Source organism: Colius striatus, chromosome 18, assembly GCF_028858725.1.
Source record: "Colius striatus isolate bColStr4 chromosome 18, bColStr4.1.hap1, whole genome shotgun sequence".
Taxonomy (NCBI): Eukaryota; Metazoa; Chordata; class Aves; order Coliiformes; family Coliidae; genus Colius; species Colius striatus.
The window spans coordinates 10,544,774-10,561,189 of record NC_084776.1 but is presented as its reverse complement, the minus strand read 5'-3'; the positions used below and the strand labels follow the sequence as shown (position 1 = coordinate 10,561,189).

Below are 16,416 nucleotides of genomic sequence, written 5' to 3'. Positions count from 1 at the left end.
TGTGCTTTCTCAGCTTAACTCTCCTTGAGGTCTTGAAGTGAAATTCATGCCAAGTTCTCCAGAAAACCAGGAGTTGAGGAAAATCAAAGACAAAAATCACACTTCTTTCCCTGGCATTCACCAAAGCCATTAAATTCTTGCCACTGACAGCTCTATCACTCAAGAGTTCTTCATGGAAGAAAAGGTTTTTTATGTGTGCTGGAGAGCATCATCCATATTCCTCCTTGTCTTTTGATGCTGATACTTGTTTAAAGAGGTCCTCTTGATTTAATCAGGTTTCACTGAAAAGGATTTCAGACTACACTGCTATGAATGACCCACATCTTGCAATAGTCCACACAGAAAGGAGGAGGATGAGAAGAGAGATTTATTCCAATATATTTAAATTCCCCCTTTAGCTTAACTATATAAAACCTTAGGCTTCAATAGTTCATATAAAGACAGCAAGACTGCTTTATCAATTTTTAAGCTTAGCTTTATTAAAGCCCATTGTACTTTAAAATATCCAGTTATGTCTCTTGCATATTTCAAATACCTCCTAGTCCTAGATGGTATGAACAGAGCTAATGAAAACCTGTTAAAAGTCATTTTGTGGATGTCACCACAGAACAAACAATACTTATTTGTTCTACCAAAGAGGTCAACAGGCCTGCCATATGCAAAGCAGATGCAGCGATTTGCTGCTCAAATCCTAGAAACAGAGCACTTCACATCCATTCTGCAAACTCCTGAAGCACAAAGCATGTGAAAGCAATGAGGACACTGCCCACAGCCAGTACAAAATAACCCAGCATATAGACTAATCTAAAATTCAATAGCTACTTCATAGTATTGTATGATGAGCTTTTATTCAATACATAAAAACATCTATGGACTGAGAAAACAGCACAGAAGCCACTGTTGTGCTTTAGCTCAAATAAGGTACTCTCTGGCTGAGACCACAAACATTCGGAGACAATTCTGTTTGCTTCTGGATCACCATCACTCTCAACAGCACTTAGCATCCATCACCCACAACAGGAACAGGGAGGAAGCAAAATCACCTTTCTGAATAGAGCCCCTGTGGCTTTGGACAGCAAAGCTGTTATTCATCACAGGAAGTACTGACATTTGTCTCTAGGCTCTATAGGCACAGTCCAGGCTACTTCACACCTATTTTCTCTCTGAAGTCTTCTGCAGAGCAAAAGGAACAGCTTCCTGGTGAATCTCAAGCACAACAGTAGTTCATACACACCACCCATCACAAAAATCCTGAAATATCACTGAAATGGTATTATAAATGAAACTGTCTTCTCATAGCTTGCAGCTGAGTGCTGCTCATACAACATATTACAAACCACCCTGGGTTTCTGACAACAGGACCTTTCATGTGTTAACGCTGCTAGCAAGCACTCTGGAGTGACTGTAATAGCACTAGCACACATACTGACATTTCTGTTCATCTCTACTCAGGCAGCATTTCCATGGTTACAGTGTTGATCACTATTGGCTTTAAAGTACATTCTAAATACAGCTCAAATGCTTAACTTGGCATTTTAAATAGCTCTAACAGCTACCATGCAGGCCAGTTCTTGTAAACAAGCTTTGGGTCCCTGTGAGGTGGAATGACCTTACAAATACGCTCCAATGCTGACTGAAAATTCAGCCAGCATACAGGTTGTTGTATCATCCAGGTTATTTGTCAAAGCAGCCACTGACACTGCAGTGCTCAAGCAATCTCATCACAGCATCAGGACCATGCTCTAAAACTTTGGTACCCATCTTAAAAATAGGTTTGCCTTGCCTGTGCTTGAACTTCATCCTGATCCATAGACTGTCCATTGTCACAGGACACTGTCTGCAAGTACACCTTTAGGTAGCTGTTGCAGAGAATGTTCTGGAGAAATTCATGTTAAGTATGCATTGACCAGGCAGGATTAAGCATGTTATTATCACTTTTATTAACAGAATTTAGAACTAATGATCTTCTAGTGCTGGAGTTACAGAAGACAAACCCAGCCTGAAGATAGTGACCATTTCAGAAAAAAAACCCACCTTTTTCCTTTTACTACAAAAGCTTGCACACACTTCAGATTGTTAGTTTACATTCTGTGCATTATGTGAGCCAAGGAAGTGCTATTTTTTTTTACCAGCATACAATCAGAAATCAAAAGGATTCCACAGGCAGGTTATTGAAAGGATGCTCCATTTAGATAGCACCTAGAACTGTCAGTAAAATTCTGAGCTTATCCAAGGAAATACTTGAAAAATATATATTCATGAAGCATTCTTGACAAATTTCACATACTGAATAAAAGCATTGCATGTTTGCTTAAGACTGCCCAAAATCCAAAGCAAGGTAAGAGATAGAAGACAAAAAGCAGAAGCAAGGAGTTACTGGGGAACAGGAACATCTGAAGAAAACTTTCTCTGTACTGAAGCATAAATTTGTAGGCTACAGCATCCAGTGCTTTCAAGCATGAATAAAGTTACTTTACTATTTTAATATTTTAATATTTCATTAAACTAATTTAGAGCTTATAAATAAAGCAGGAGATTCAAAACAGTATGAAGCAATCTTTGAGGTAAGGGCAATTTTACTGGTAATTCACAGTTGAGTTATGCAATTGGGGTAACCAACTTGCCAGATTGAGCAAGGAGTCTCTGCTTTCCTGCACCAGAGGAAACAGACACAGAAACCTCTACTCTCATGAGATATGACCAGCCAAGCCACTCACACACAGGCTCCTTCTATACAGATCACTACTTTATTCCCCTTGGCATATACAGATCACTACTTTATTCCCCTTGGCATATTCTTCCTGAATGGATGCTATTCTATAGCTGGATGCATTCATTTCAGAAAAGTGGTCACAGAGAAGCTTTACTGGCAAAATTATAGTGGCCTAATTGTTGCATATAGCTGCATGTCATGAAACTGGAAGGGGACTGGCTCTGAAACACCGAAGAACCACTCTGCTACAGGCAGAGACACAATCTTCTTCCAGATAAAAAGTAAACTCTCCAGTGACTTAATGCAACTTTTAAAAGGTAGACTGATTCAGCAGGCAAAACAGTTTGGGGATAAAGAACGTGACCCGGAGACAAGGGCTAACATTCCATCACTTATCTGTAAAAGATGATCTTTAATAACCACAAGTATGCCTCAACAGTACTTTAATTGGAAGAGTGGTTTATTTTAAAGAGATACTAGTTACTTGTGGTTTGCTTAAATAAATTTCCACAGCTGGAACTGTGTAAGACTTGAGTTTTTGTTTGGGATGTCCATCTTCATAGAACAATTGAATGACCAGCCTGGGCTGAGGAGAATGTGTATAGCCAGTGTAAGAGTTTAAAAGTTACACCTGCTTGCCTCCCAGACACTCACAAGACAATAATTTTTTTTGCCTCCCTTCAGGAAGTCCAGAGAGTCTGACAGAGCCCAAGGCACAGTGCCACTCCACTGAAGAGTGAGCTTCAACTGCAGCCTCTGCAAGACATTAATCTCTAAAATGAGAAGCTAGAATAGAGAAGTTGGGCAAGTACCACTCCTTCCTCAGAAAAAAATATTAATGGCAGCATGCTGAATGTAAATGGATATCTTCCCTTCCTTTGGAGTAAGATGGGAAAGCCTGATCACTCAGGTTGGGCTGGCTTGTGACTGGGAGACTAACAGCAAATTGCTGGTGTAGGCTGAAGGTGGAGGATAGACTTCATAAACTTCTAGCAGCATGGCTCTCCCCAGTACACATAGACTTTAGCTCACTTAGTGAGGGCAACAGTAATACCAGGTGCACTTGCAATTTCACTTCAACATGTCTATATTAAACATTTTGTAGAGAAAATGTTTGCTCTGCCCACATTGCAAGCAAGACTGATGGAAATCAGTTCTAGCCCATAGCCCTGTAGCTCTGTGCACACCACTTTGACAGAATATGCCCTGCAATTAGAATCAACTTCAGTAAACTTGGCTTCTGACACCAATTGCCCAGGACATGACTGTTTCAGCCCAAGGTTAAAGTACTCTGGAGAAGAGGCTGACCTCCAGTAAAGCATCACAGTAAAGGCTGGCAACAGGCCAGCAAAAGCTTAAATGTTTAGCGATTACTGGGGAATGTGAGTTGTTCTCAGCATTTCCTACTTCCCTGCAGCAATGACAATACATAAACCTTTACACAAGAACACATCTTTCTTTGACATTTAAGATACACATCAAAACCAATGTAAACCATTAAGCTTGTCTTACCAGTGCTTGGAAGTAACCGTTATTTGTCTTACAGCAGCTGAACAATAAAAACACCTCACAAACACACAGCACAGTCACACTGAAAGCAGAATTTGGCACTTAGGCTTCCTTATTTCTTTCCAGTTAACAAAATTGTATGCCTGGCTCCTCTGCAGTCAGTTTTACTTTAAAATTCAGCTGCAATCCTACTGTGTCCACGGAGGATCTATTTTTGGAACAGTCAGATATTCCTAACTGCTTAATGCTTAAGTCTCACTTTTATGAGCCCTGCAATTAGTGTTCATTACTTTTTTAGTCTTAGAATCACAGACACTTTCAATAAGCAGGTCTGTTAACATCTGGAATATGTTAGAGCATTTTAAATAAAATTATTACTGTGTAGATAGAACCTAATTTAAGAGTTGGAGAGGAAAGGATGATGAGGACATTGCTACAGTATAGGCTCAGAATTCCTCATTAAACCATTGTCTGAAAGGTTAAAGACTTGTACTACCACAAAGAACAAAGTCTCCTAATCTCTATTCAAATCAACTCCCCCCCCATGAAGGTTCAGCAAAACAGGTTTGACCTCATTGTCTCAGTCTGCACCCACCAGGTTTTCATTTTGCCCAGAGGCAATTGGCCTGAGCACTGCAAGAGTGATTTCACTCTACCATGAGTATAATCAGTAAAGAAAGCTTTGCCAAAAGGGCATAATTCAAAATAAGTAGCATGGCTCAACTCTAAAGATCCCTGGCTTCTGAACAGACAAAGTATCAGTTTCAAGGTAGAGAGCAGCTGTACTCTATTATGCAAACCAATTAAAATGTATTAAGTACATCAATAAAATCCTGACCATTCACTAATGTCAATGGAATGTCATCAAGATGTGGCATGATAAGGTCTGAGGCCTGGGCAGGCAGTTTACCTATTAAACCAGGAAGCTAAATGTAACATTTAAAAACTCTTAACCTTACACAAGTCTGATGTATCGGGAGATTCTCAACAAGGCTTAGAAATTGACTGTGGAAGGTCAGCAAGTACAAAAGACACTGGTGCCTCATATGGAATCATAAACCTTTAAACAGACCAAGAGTCATGACCGTGAAATAGAATAATTTAAAGACTGAGGGAGATATCTCACAGATCTAACAGGGCAAGCAGCACTAAGAATGCGAGCAGGGATTTACTGCTTCTTCCAACACCAAGAGCAGGTGGCGTGAAGCTGAGCAAGTGAGAGTCGGGCTCTAGATAAGTGAAACATCTCTTGACAAAGCGTGTCATGAAGCACAAACTTCTGCTAGAAGGTGTCACTTGGCTCTGGATAGGAACTGGGCAGGCAGAAGAAAGCAAGCACATGCAGTGCTATTATAGACAACAGGCACATTCTGGACCAGAAGGGCTGTCAAGACACATTGCTGCAGGATGAAAGAGTATCCTGAGAGAGTGTTACCCTGTGTTCATCTCATTCTTATCCTCTTCCCTAGAGGCAGATCTGCCCTTGGCCACTGACAGATACAGTCACACTGGCTAGATAGGCCTTCTGGTGCAATTCAGTCCTGTAGTTCTCAGGAAGAGACAGAAGATAATCATTTCTCCAGACATCCAATACATCACTAAGATATCTATAACCAGGTAACTTCACTGCTAGATGCATTGCTGGCATGTTAAGGTGGTACAACTTCTGCACCCCTGAATCCGCTCCCCATTAAAATACAGAAAGATACCACCTAGCTTCAAAAGATAAGCCAATTGAAAAAGAACAGTCAAGAGTCCTTTGATTCTCCTCTAAAATACAATGAAAATTACAGATTATAGACAATCACTTCTTTGTTCTTTACATCAAAGACAGACAAAAGCAAGAACACATTTTGTCAACAGAACAAACAGGTTCAAGTGAAATTGCTTTAAATCCTATTCATTACAACATCAGTGGCTGCACCATGCAGACCATGAAACACTTCAATAGAAAGAAGTAATTTCATAGAGCCATGAATTCAGTAATGAAGAATTTATCCACAGGCCAGCAACTTGCACAGCAAAGCGTTTTGCAAATGATGTAGTTTAATTTACACACAGAATGAAATAGCCAGGAAAAAAAAATATCCTCTGGAAAGGATTCACTGACTGAACTGGACTTGATGTCCATGGCATTCGCATTTGATACCAAACAAAGAGGCACAACACCCTTGAGAAAGGAAGTACTCTCAGCAGGAAACTAACTGTCCCCCTTCTGTTGTGGCATAAACAAGTAAATGACACATCACCATCCTGGCCATCAACAGTGAAATATTCATTTTCATAAAAAGAGATCTGTTATCATCAAAGTGATATAATCTTACAGCAGCAGCAGGCAAGGCAGGTCATGAACCAGAGAGGCTGAATGAAACATGACGAGGTTTGCAATGCAGTTTAACTGTTCCACAGATTGAGCTGCATGTAGTCCCAAAAGCATCTATATTCAAGTTTTGAGAATATAAATTACATTTTCATTCTGATGTTTTTCTCCAGCAAGTAATCCCAAATGTATAACCCAACAGATTTAGATATTTAACTTTCTAAATTTGCCCATGACAAAGTCTTGGAAAGCTAATTTGAGAGAACCAAAATGTATATGATTAAGAATTAAATGTTCAAATAAAAATTCACTTTTAATAGAAAAGCTCCTCTCTGCTTCCTCCCACGATCCCTCTGCTGTCACCAGAGCTACAACTGTTAAGTTCCAACAGCCCTGTGATATTTTTATTTTTTAATTTACTGATATATAGTCTCCAAACCCAATTACCATAAAGTAAAACCCAAGAGGAAACCAAGATAGAAAATGTCCAAATTTGAAGTTTCATACATGAATACAAAGTAAGAAAGCCAGCCAGCCAGTTTGCCACCCCAACACAGCATACAAAAGACCTCTTTTTGTTGATTGCCATTTTTCTAGGGTAAGGATGGACTTCTCTTTATACCAGAAGAACTCCCAGAATCAACAACTCCACACCATTAAGCACAATTTGCAAATATGCTACACTGCTAATTAATACCAGACCTAAAACGACTGCCCAACTAAGTTCTCATTAGAGAGACCTTCATTTACTGTTACAGACACAGGCTTTGGCATTCCTCAAAATGCAGATCCTTCATTATTTCCCCATGGAACCAAGGGCTCCCTGGCTCACAGTGTCCTGACAAATGCCCTGCTGACTCCTTGTCTTGTGGCCAGCTGCCATCAGCTCACTAAGAGTGCAGGTGGGGACAAGCACCTGCCCCCACAGTGATGCTCACCAGCCTTACACAAGCCTAGGAGGGAAAAATTAGGCTGAAAAGGTATTTATTTTTCTCTTCCCCCCACCCCAAGGCAGCTTTGGAGCAGCCCATCTCCCTAAATGTGGTTGCTGATCAATATGTCTTTGCAAGAAAGCAACCACAGCAGACACACACCAAATTTGCTACAATAGGACACCACATATCTGGTTATGTTTCTCTGACCCTTAGAAAAAGGGAGCCCATGAACTACAACCTGAAAACATCTGTGGACTGGGCAGAAATATTCAAGCAACAGCATTGCAGAGAAAAGCCAAGACTGTGAGACCTATCTCAAATTTTGACAGCCTATTGCTTGCTCGTGCTCTCTTGACAACACCACACTGCAGTGGAACCCAGATGATGCCAACCAGTCCTTCCACCACAAGCTTCCCAGTCACATTGCCACCAGTATCTTTGACCAGATGAGCTCTTGCCATGACTCTCCCCTCAAACATCACTGCCTGATTACAACTGAAACCAGCTGTCTACAAATTGACTGTGAAAGGCAAATTATTAAAGTACCTGGAATGAGCCCTATTTCACATTTGACACAAGCTGCTAGCCTGACCTGTCTTAACTATATCACAAAAGTGAGATTAAAAGTTAATAATTCAGCTTAACAGCCTAGTTCTTCATTTACAATATATACACAGTAATTTCTAACGACATGAAAAATGGGAAGACAGATTCACTTGGGAGAAAACAGACTATTTAAAGCTAACCTGTAATTAATTTTAGCTTGAGCTAATTAACAGATTTCCTTGCAAATTCTCAGAAGATTTATTCTCTATTCAGAACGTAACATTAAGATCACATCGATGTCCTCCTTCCAGAAATGGAACAAATTCAAACTAAGTGCAAAACAAAACCAGTCTTGCTGATGAAAACCTCAATGAATACCCTTCAATTCTGTGTTCCAAAATCTGGACTCTGACTGAACATGGTTTATGGAAAGTCCTCAGGGGTTGCCTCCAATCCCTCAGGCTCTCCTGCTTCCTCTTTCATGGTGTGCTTGCTTCCTAAGAGCACAGCAGCTCAACACTCTTGTAAGAGAGCAGCAAGAGCTCCCCAGGCATGGGAAGTGGCAGATTGCTTGAGCCGGAGGTGTAGGGAACTGGTCACATTATACAGAAACATCTCCTGTGTCTGCAGCAGACAGACACCCCTGATCTGAGCAACCCCTGAATTCTCACTGGACATGTTTTTAAAACTAACAACAAAGAAATGTACACCATATCTCTTTCCCACAGGGTTCTGAAGGCTATTACACGTCCTTCTTAATGGCAAAGCACACGTTAAATTACAGTCATGAAGTTACAGCTTCTCCAGATCATAACTGTAGTATCTGGGGTGTCTGGGACTCTGCAGAATGTGTTAACCACTTCCTTTCTGCCAGGTTCCCATGAGCTTTAGATTTTTAACTCAAGGACAACTTCACGTGGCTGATCAGCAGATCCTAGAGCAGCACTTCACACCAGTGTCAGAGCTAAAAACACCTGTGAAGGCTGAAAAGCTTGGAGTGCTTTCAGAACAAAGCAACAAGAACTGTTTTGATACATATTTCTCTTCTATTGACACCTTTCAGGAGTTTGGCTTTTAAAGTGTAAAAGATTGTTTAAAATAACCTGACTCAAAGCATTTGGTGAACAAGAAAACTGCAGCTGTCAGCTACAGTCAGGTCATGTGTTTGCCCACAGAAAAACAGGAAACAGCTAGCCATGGAAATATCTAAGCAAGCCATGAAACAACACATAAGCTGCCTGGTAAGCAGGCTGCTAAGTCAATATTTTGCCCTAGTGTTCAACTTAACTGTTACATTTCTTAAACACAACTCATTCCAAACAAGTGGCCAAAAAAATCATTTGTTCTCACAACGTGTGCTAACACAAGAGACCATCAAAAATTATATAACCCAGCAGTTAAACTACACTTTCCATGTAAAATATGAGCAGTTCATTTAAAAAATCATATCTTCATATAAAATAAGAAAATCCTTACAAAGCACTGTTCCACCACTGAATTTCCAGCAGTACCAAAGCCTGAATTTCCTACAAAAACAGGAAGCCAAGTAGATGAGAGTCTGGCAGTCACAAGACCAAGGGGAAAGCTACTGGGCCCTTGCAGAAGCAAACACTCATTTTGCTCCCTTCCCCAGGCTGTAAGCATCCAGGACAGATCCTCAAGAAGTTGCACAGCACTGGGGGAATAAACTACTCCATACATTTAAAACCTGCTTTCAAAAGTACTTGGAGAACAGTTTCCTTTTTCTCATCTGCCTCTCAGCCTCTTTTCGTATGTGTGGAAGACTTTTTCTCCAAGAAAAAGAAAATGAGATTAAAATGAATAAAAATTGTAGGGATTTACAAGTAGGAATGGCACTTAACCCAATACACAGTTACTGACTTCAAAGTGTCATTTAAAATAACATTTAAATTGAAAAGATGATGGCTCTGCCTGATCAGGAAGCTCATTACAATCTAGATCAAAGAATTACACTTTGATTTGTCAGTCTGAAAAACAACAGATAAACTTTTTCCAATCTACTTTATCACTGAAGTGTATTTATATCATCTACAATCTTCTTACTTTCCGGTAATTTAGGGATACTTTAAATCATGGACATTTACTTTAAACAGGGGGTTTTTTTCCAGAGCTGCAAAACAAAAGAGCCAGTCAGTCTGTTGTCCAAAAGCAGCCAATTTGAACCATTTAAATCACAATATATTCAATAGGGCAGTGCACTGTTATCCTGTTTAAGAATGATTCATGCTTTCAATAATGGAGATATTCTATTAGAACAAGGGAACAACATGAGACCATTTTTTTTAAAGGTCTTTGATGAGAACACTTAGATTGGAAGGAAGTAGTTTCCAACCTCAAGGCAGTGCAAGATTCATTGCTATTTTAAAAACTAAGTGCATTATTTCCACTATGGGAAGCTCCTGACATTGATGACCAGTTTACCTACAGACTTCATCATCGTTGTTTGGCACCAGTGGAAGCCAACAAATGCCATGAACTTTGATGAAGTGGAAACACGATTTTAGGTATTGAAAAGACTGCAAAATGTCTTTGCAAGTCTGTCTCCAGTCACAGGAGAATTTGAAAATCTTAGTTTGCACAAAGCCACACATCAAGATCTACTTTAATCTGACTAAATGTAACAGGAGAGGTTTGGAGCCCAGTCGTGTTCTGTCACGTTACTATTCATATTTACTTCTGAAACTGATTTGTGTCTGTGAATAGGACATTTTCTAAATGGGCTAGTGAGCAGTATGTGTGCCACAGAGCTTCCAAAAACTTGAAAAAAAAACCCCTCACCCTCTCTTGTCAAAGAATCAAATCAATGTGGTTTATTCAAAAATCTTACTTATTTCCCCATTTACACAATTCCCACCCTTGGAATGCCATAAGAGTTGATTATTCTTTATGTAAATTTACCTTGGAAATTAAACTCAAGGCGAATTCTTTAATGCATGTGAAACTGAAAATGAGCTGTGACTCCCCAGTTAATTTTAGCCTCCTGTGTGTTAAGAAAGCTTCAAGTTCTTAACTGCCTTTTAACATTAAGAACTACTTATTCAGCAAAGTCCCTGCATTACTTCAAATGTAAACCTCTTTAAAGCAGATATAAAAAAAAAGGAATCTATAATCTTTAAAAGTTGTGTAAAACCACCTTCTCAGTTTTTCTCCAATATACTTAACCTTGGTAACTTGACAAGTGAGTCTAAGTAAACAGACATTTTTTTCCATATCTCAGCTGCTTCCAGCATTACATAAACTTCAACATGAACAGGGGGAAAAAGGAGGCGAGATTCTATTCAGTCTGATGAACAGCTGTGCAAGTTTTTGCTCTGGGGCTTTTTAAATATATATCTACAGATACACAGAGAGAGTTTTCAAGAAGTTATGACAGATATGCCACAGAGCAGACAGAAGTAATCATGTCAGCATTGGTAGCCAGTTGGAGAAATGGTGTTGCCTGGGTTATGTATGTCAGACTACAATACAGTAATTCCTAACCTGTGATTCTACCATCTTCTCAAGAGATAGCTTCATTGAAGAATTTGCATCCAGTTCTTGCTGTTGTTAAAACAACTTCAGATATTCTCTGGAACTATACAATTCACTAGTAAAAGGAAATCTTCAAGGGAAGTGGCTTACATTACCTTTATCATTAAAAGCATGTAAGAAGCAGAAGTCAATGGATCTTCCACCCTTCTATCAACAACAGCAGCTCAGTTCTCCTATAGACTTGAGAGAAGGGCTTGTGCCTTGAAGTATATTGTCATAGAGCTACATTAGGGTTTGACAGTTTATTTTGGTGGAAGACTGTGAGAGAAACTTATTTTGAACAACAATTCAACTGAGAAAAAGATTTTTTTCACTGTGTCTCTTTTAAAAGCCTTTCTATCATAACTGTCTGCAAAACACTTGTCTTGTCAATCTTGCTTTACATCAAAGGGGAGTTAAATTCAGTTTTTTGTCTTAATATAGCTGCACTCACCCTTCACAGAGAGAACCAAGTTCTCTCAAAACACACTAGAGAAGCATGAATGGGATGCTGATTGTACTTTATTCTCCTTCAAGTACCTCTTTGAAACCCAGGAAAGGAAAAAAAAGGCAAATAGGAAGCCTGTAGTGTAAATGACCCATTCCTCAAGTGGCATTCACTTGGTTGCTTGCAGAAAAAAAAAAGGATTTTATGCTGATTTCTCTATCTGAAAGCCAAATACTAGTTTGACTTAATGACTTCCCATTTGCAATTGGAACACGTATCATCCAGGAAATCTGTACAGTCCATATGGGCTTATGGACACTGGTGCTCTTGCTCTACAGAATGAATTATCTCTTCAGTTACATGAAACTCTCAGGGAAGACAGCATGATTTAAAACATAAAATTTTTAGAAGTACTCAGCACCTCAAGACAAAGATGAGATCCTGTGCAACAAGACTCAAGCTAGAAATAGTCATTTTTGTCAGACAGCTCAGCATAAGGAACACTGCTGCCACACCGACCAAAAGTTTCAAGAAGCTTCTTACCAACAGCCAAACATCTCTAGTGTGGGGGTTTAAACCTCTATTTGAGGAGACATTGTCACAAAGGTTTGGTGCAAATAAAGAGAGGGACAGTTAAAACAATCAAAGCACATCGTTAAAGTCATTTGTTGTGTGTTTTAAATTCAAGCTTGCTATATGCAATGGTATGTTCATCGTTTCAGAGGAGCTGCTGGCACTGCTATAACATTATAGCACCTCCTTATTGAGAATATGAAACATAGTAATTCCACTTCAGTGAGCACAAAATTTGACACCAAATGCCTTCCACTAATACTTCATCAGCTTATGCAATTAGTATCCAACCAAGGGAGAACAGTAACAAAAGACAGCCAGCTATCATTTACTGTTTATGTATGAAGAATTTGGGTTGTGGAGGCAGCACCTCCAAGTACTTCAGAAAATGCATGAGCAGTTTTGATAGATCACCACAATGAGCTGTGCAAGTTCGAAAAACCACTAACGAAAGTGACATGGCAGGAGAACGATGCTCAGCCAGTGATTACACTCTGAACAAGTTCAAGCAGTGACTCTCTGCCCTGACACAGATGAAATAAATCATAGATCACAGCCAATCTAAACTTCATCTCAGAAAGCATTCTGTTCAGCTGACTTTCTTTTTATAAACATTCTTCTCCTCTTAGTTCACTCTATTATTTTGTTTTTACTATTGTTTTATCCTAGTTCTATATGTAGCATAGCCTCTCTCTTTCCAAAGGAGAAAAGCTTTCATGTAAGGAAAGACTTAATATTTGTTAAAGACTCTTCTTCAGATGTTATCCCCAAGATACAGAACACTTTGAGAATTCAATATTAATAGCCAGAAGTGGTTCTAATTACATCAAATAAAGCACTGTGGAAAAATCCTGATGTCAGCATTTTGACTCAAAATATCCTTGAAGAATTAACTTGGAGGAACGTTTGGCTTCATTTCAACAGCAAGGTAAAGATTCATCAGTTCAGCAGACAAAGATTTGGACTGACTGATCTATGTACAAGCACCAGTATACTTCACTGAAACCTGAAGTTACACGCAGTCAAATTTAAATTAGAAACTCTCTGAAGCCTAGCTCTCAGAGCACAGTAAGGTCCTAAAAGACCTTAAACACATCAGATTGTTCAGCACTCATGAAAATAACTCCCTCTGCCTTAAAGCATTTGCAAGAGTAAGACCTGCATGTGTAACACTGGAAGCAGCTTTAGGAATAAGATGAAAAGAAATAGAAGCATTCCCTGTGGAGTGATTCCCTCTGCACTCCAAACCATGAGATGCACCCAATTATTTGCACTGTGAATACGATTAAAACTCTCCTCTGAAGCTATCAAACACAGTATTTTCAGCAAGTGAAACAAACCAATTACTAAATAGATGACGATTTAGGTTTAACTGCTCTCATCAGGTAGAAGCTGACCCAACTGCTCTCCTCAACTCATGAGAGCCACACAGCTGTGGTTTTGGCTGAATATACTTTAAAACGTGAAATAGTTACTTCCTTTCTGATTTCTAGAGAAAGCAGAGGGAGAAGGGGAAGAGAAAGAAAGAACAGCATTTTGTTTTTGTTGTTACTGTTTGTAAAATTAGTGGACAAGTTAGCAACCATGCACTCAAAAGGCTTTTTGTCCATTTCTCAGACCTCCCTAGCAACCTTTCTCCCTGCATTCCCCCCCAAAGTATTGCCAATGGTCAGAATGTTTTCTCCTCTCCTCTCTCAAGCTTACCCTTGTTTTCATAGCTTTCTCTGTGCTCTCTAGTCCTGTTAACTCTACACTGATGAAGACACAACCCCGGCACTCTTTTAATCACTGTATTTTGCCACTTTCTCCCATGCTAGAACTGATTTCCCCCCAGTAATCAACTGGGAAGTACACTCTGAGCCTGCTTTTGTTCTAACTTTAAAACACATCTATGAACTGTATCTCAACTTTGGGAGAAAACCTGAACACATTATGTAAAAAATACATTCTGGGTGGAAAAGAAACCATCAAAACACATCCCTCATTTTGTATATTGTTTCAGATGCATATGGTCTACAGTCCTTATCAAAGGGAGCCTAGTTAAATACTTAGCAACACAAGGAACTGCCAGGGAAGAAAATTACAGTGAAAATTCATACTTACAGCCATAATTAACTCAAATGGGTGTTTATACACCCGAACAGGGGATTGATACTTCTGCACCATTGCTGCAGTTAGTAAGATCAACTCAGACCTGAAAAAGAAATGTTTAAAGCCATCTGTCAAATGTAGGAAGCCATTTCCAATCTCGTCTGACAATGATTCTGTGGGTGATCCCATGCTAGCAATTCTACAGGAAACTCTTCACCATTCCTTGATGACTTTCTTATTGCAGGGGAAAACACGACAGGGCCCCGGAACATTACGTGTATTTTTGTCAAAAGTGACTTATCACTTCTTCCAAAGATAACACAAAATTAGCACAGTCTCAGTCTAGTTTTAGTAACAAGTCTCCAACGTGCTTTGTGACTCTTGGGCAGGATGGTGAGACTTCCTGTGCTGTTGCTGAGAACTAAACACTGACACACACCAGCTAATGGCAGAAAAGCATTGCCCAGTCCCCTGGCACGCTAAGCGGGCTGCCTTGCTGACAGGTCATTCTGAATTGGGACCCAAAAAAAAAGGATACATTTTAAAAGTGTGTTAAAAATATATATAAAGTGTTAAACCCTCTTGTTTTCATAGGGGGAAAAAAAGGATCACTACAGCACACTGATATAATGCCTGCCTTCATCATTCAATCAATTGAATTCTCTTGAGAGAGAACCTGGAGAGATAACTAGGGAGAAAAATGTAAAAGAAACTACACACATTCCAATATAGAGACAGGAAAAATTCACTAGTGACAGCAGTTGTTTCCAAGGCTTTTGTCTGCCTTTCCTAGTGAAGTGCTTGACCTAACCTGTCTCGAATGCAATTACATTTATTGACACTGGTGGTAGCACTTGTAGTGAAAAAACAGGCTTCTAGCCAGACTCATTTTAAGTAAAAAATAGGTTTATTACATTAAGTTCGTTATATTTTTTTTGTGGTTATGTTCTCACACTAGCTACAGTACTTCTGGAAAGCCTTATCAACTCCAGCTACGGCAGATGGGCACAGCAGCTTCTCAGGCAGCAGCAGCCAACAATAAACTCAAGTCACAAGAAAAGTTCACCCGACATCCTAATCAAGACAGGAGTGGCTACCCATAACTCCCCGTCATTTAAAAATCCCACACCTGAATCAGCAGAAAAAGCCGCAAATCCCCTCTAACCCTCGGACAAAAAGAGTTACACAACAAAGAAACTCGGCGCTTCTCTGGGCCGCTCGCCGGGACAGCCTCGGGCCGGGACCGACGGCCACTTGTGACCTGCCCCGCGCCGAGCCAGCCCCGCGCCGCCCCGCACGGCATCCGCACGGCATCCGCACGGGGCCGCCCGCTCGCCCCGGCCGGCCGGCAGCCCAGCGGCCGCGGTGCCGCCGTGCCCCGCCCGAGGGCCGGTACCCCCCGCCGCCGCTCCCCCACCTCACGGGCTCCTCGGGGCTCACCTCGGGGCTCACCGCGGGGCCCCGGCCCAGCGCCGCCGCCGCACAGCGCCGAGGGCAGCCAGCGGAGACCGTGCGGGGGGTGGGCATCAGGAAACTTGCCGCGGGGGACAGCGGCGGAGGGGATGATTGAGGGGAACGTCGGGGGCGGGCGGGGGCGACACACAGACACGCGAGGGGAACGCGGGGCGCCGGTCCCGCGCCACGACGCTTACCGCTCGCCGCCTCCCGTCAGCGCGGCCCGCGCGGCTCTGGCCTCATGCCGGCGCGGGCAGCGCCGCCGCCGGTTCCGGCGGAGGAGGGGCAGCGCGCG

The 16,416-nt window shown here is 40.9% G+C and overlaps 1 protein-coding gene across 3 annotated transcripts in view; it reads right to left on the bottom strand.

Annotated features, from left to right (window-relative positions):
- SEC14L1 (SEC14 like lipid binding 1) overlaps positions 1-16,398 on the bottom strand; it is a 40,043-nt gene extending 23,645 nt beyond the window's left edge. Inside the window, exons 1-2 of one of the 3 annotated variants that reach the window (XM_062010580.1) lie at positions 16,319-16,398; positions 14,679-14,769 (exon numbers count right to left, since the gene is read on the bottom strand). In XM_062010580.1, the coding sequence (XP_061866564.1) occupies positions 14,679-14,741 (63 nt within the window). In that variant the 5' untranslated portion in view covers positions 14,742-14,769; positions 16,319-16,398. Of the gene's footprint in view, positions 1-14,678; positions 14,770-16,106; positions 16,278-16,318 lie in introns of those variants that run through there. The other 2 variants (XM_062010578.1, XM_062010579.1) reach the window with 2 other exon arrangements.
- Positions 16,399-16,416: the final 18 nt, after the last annotated feature.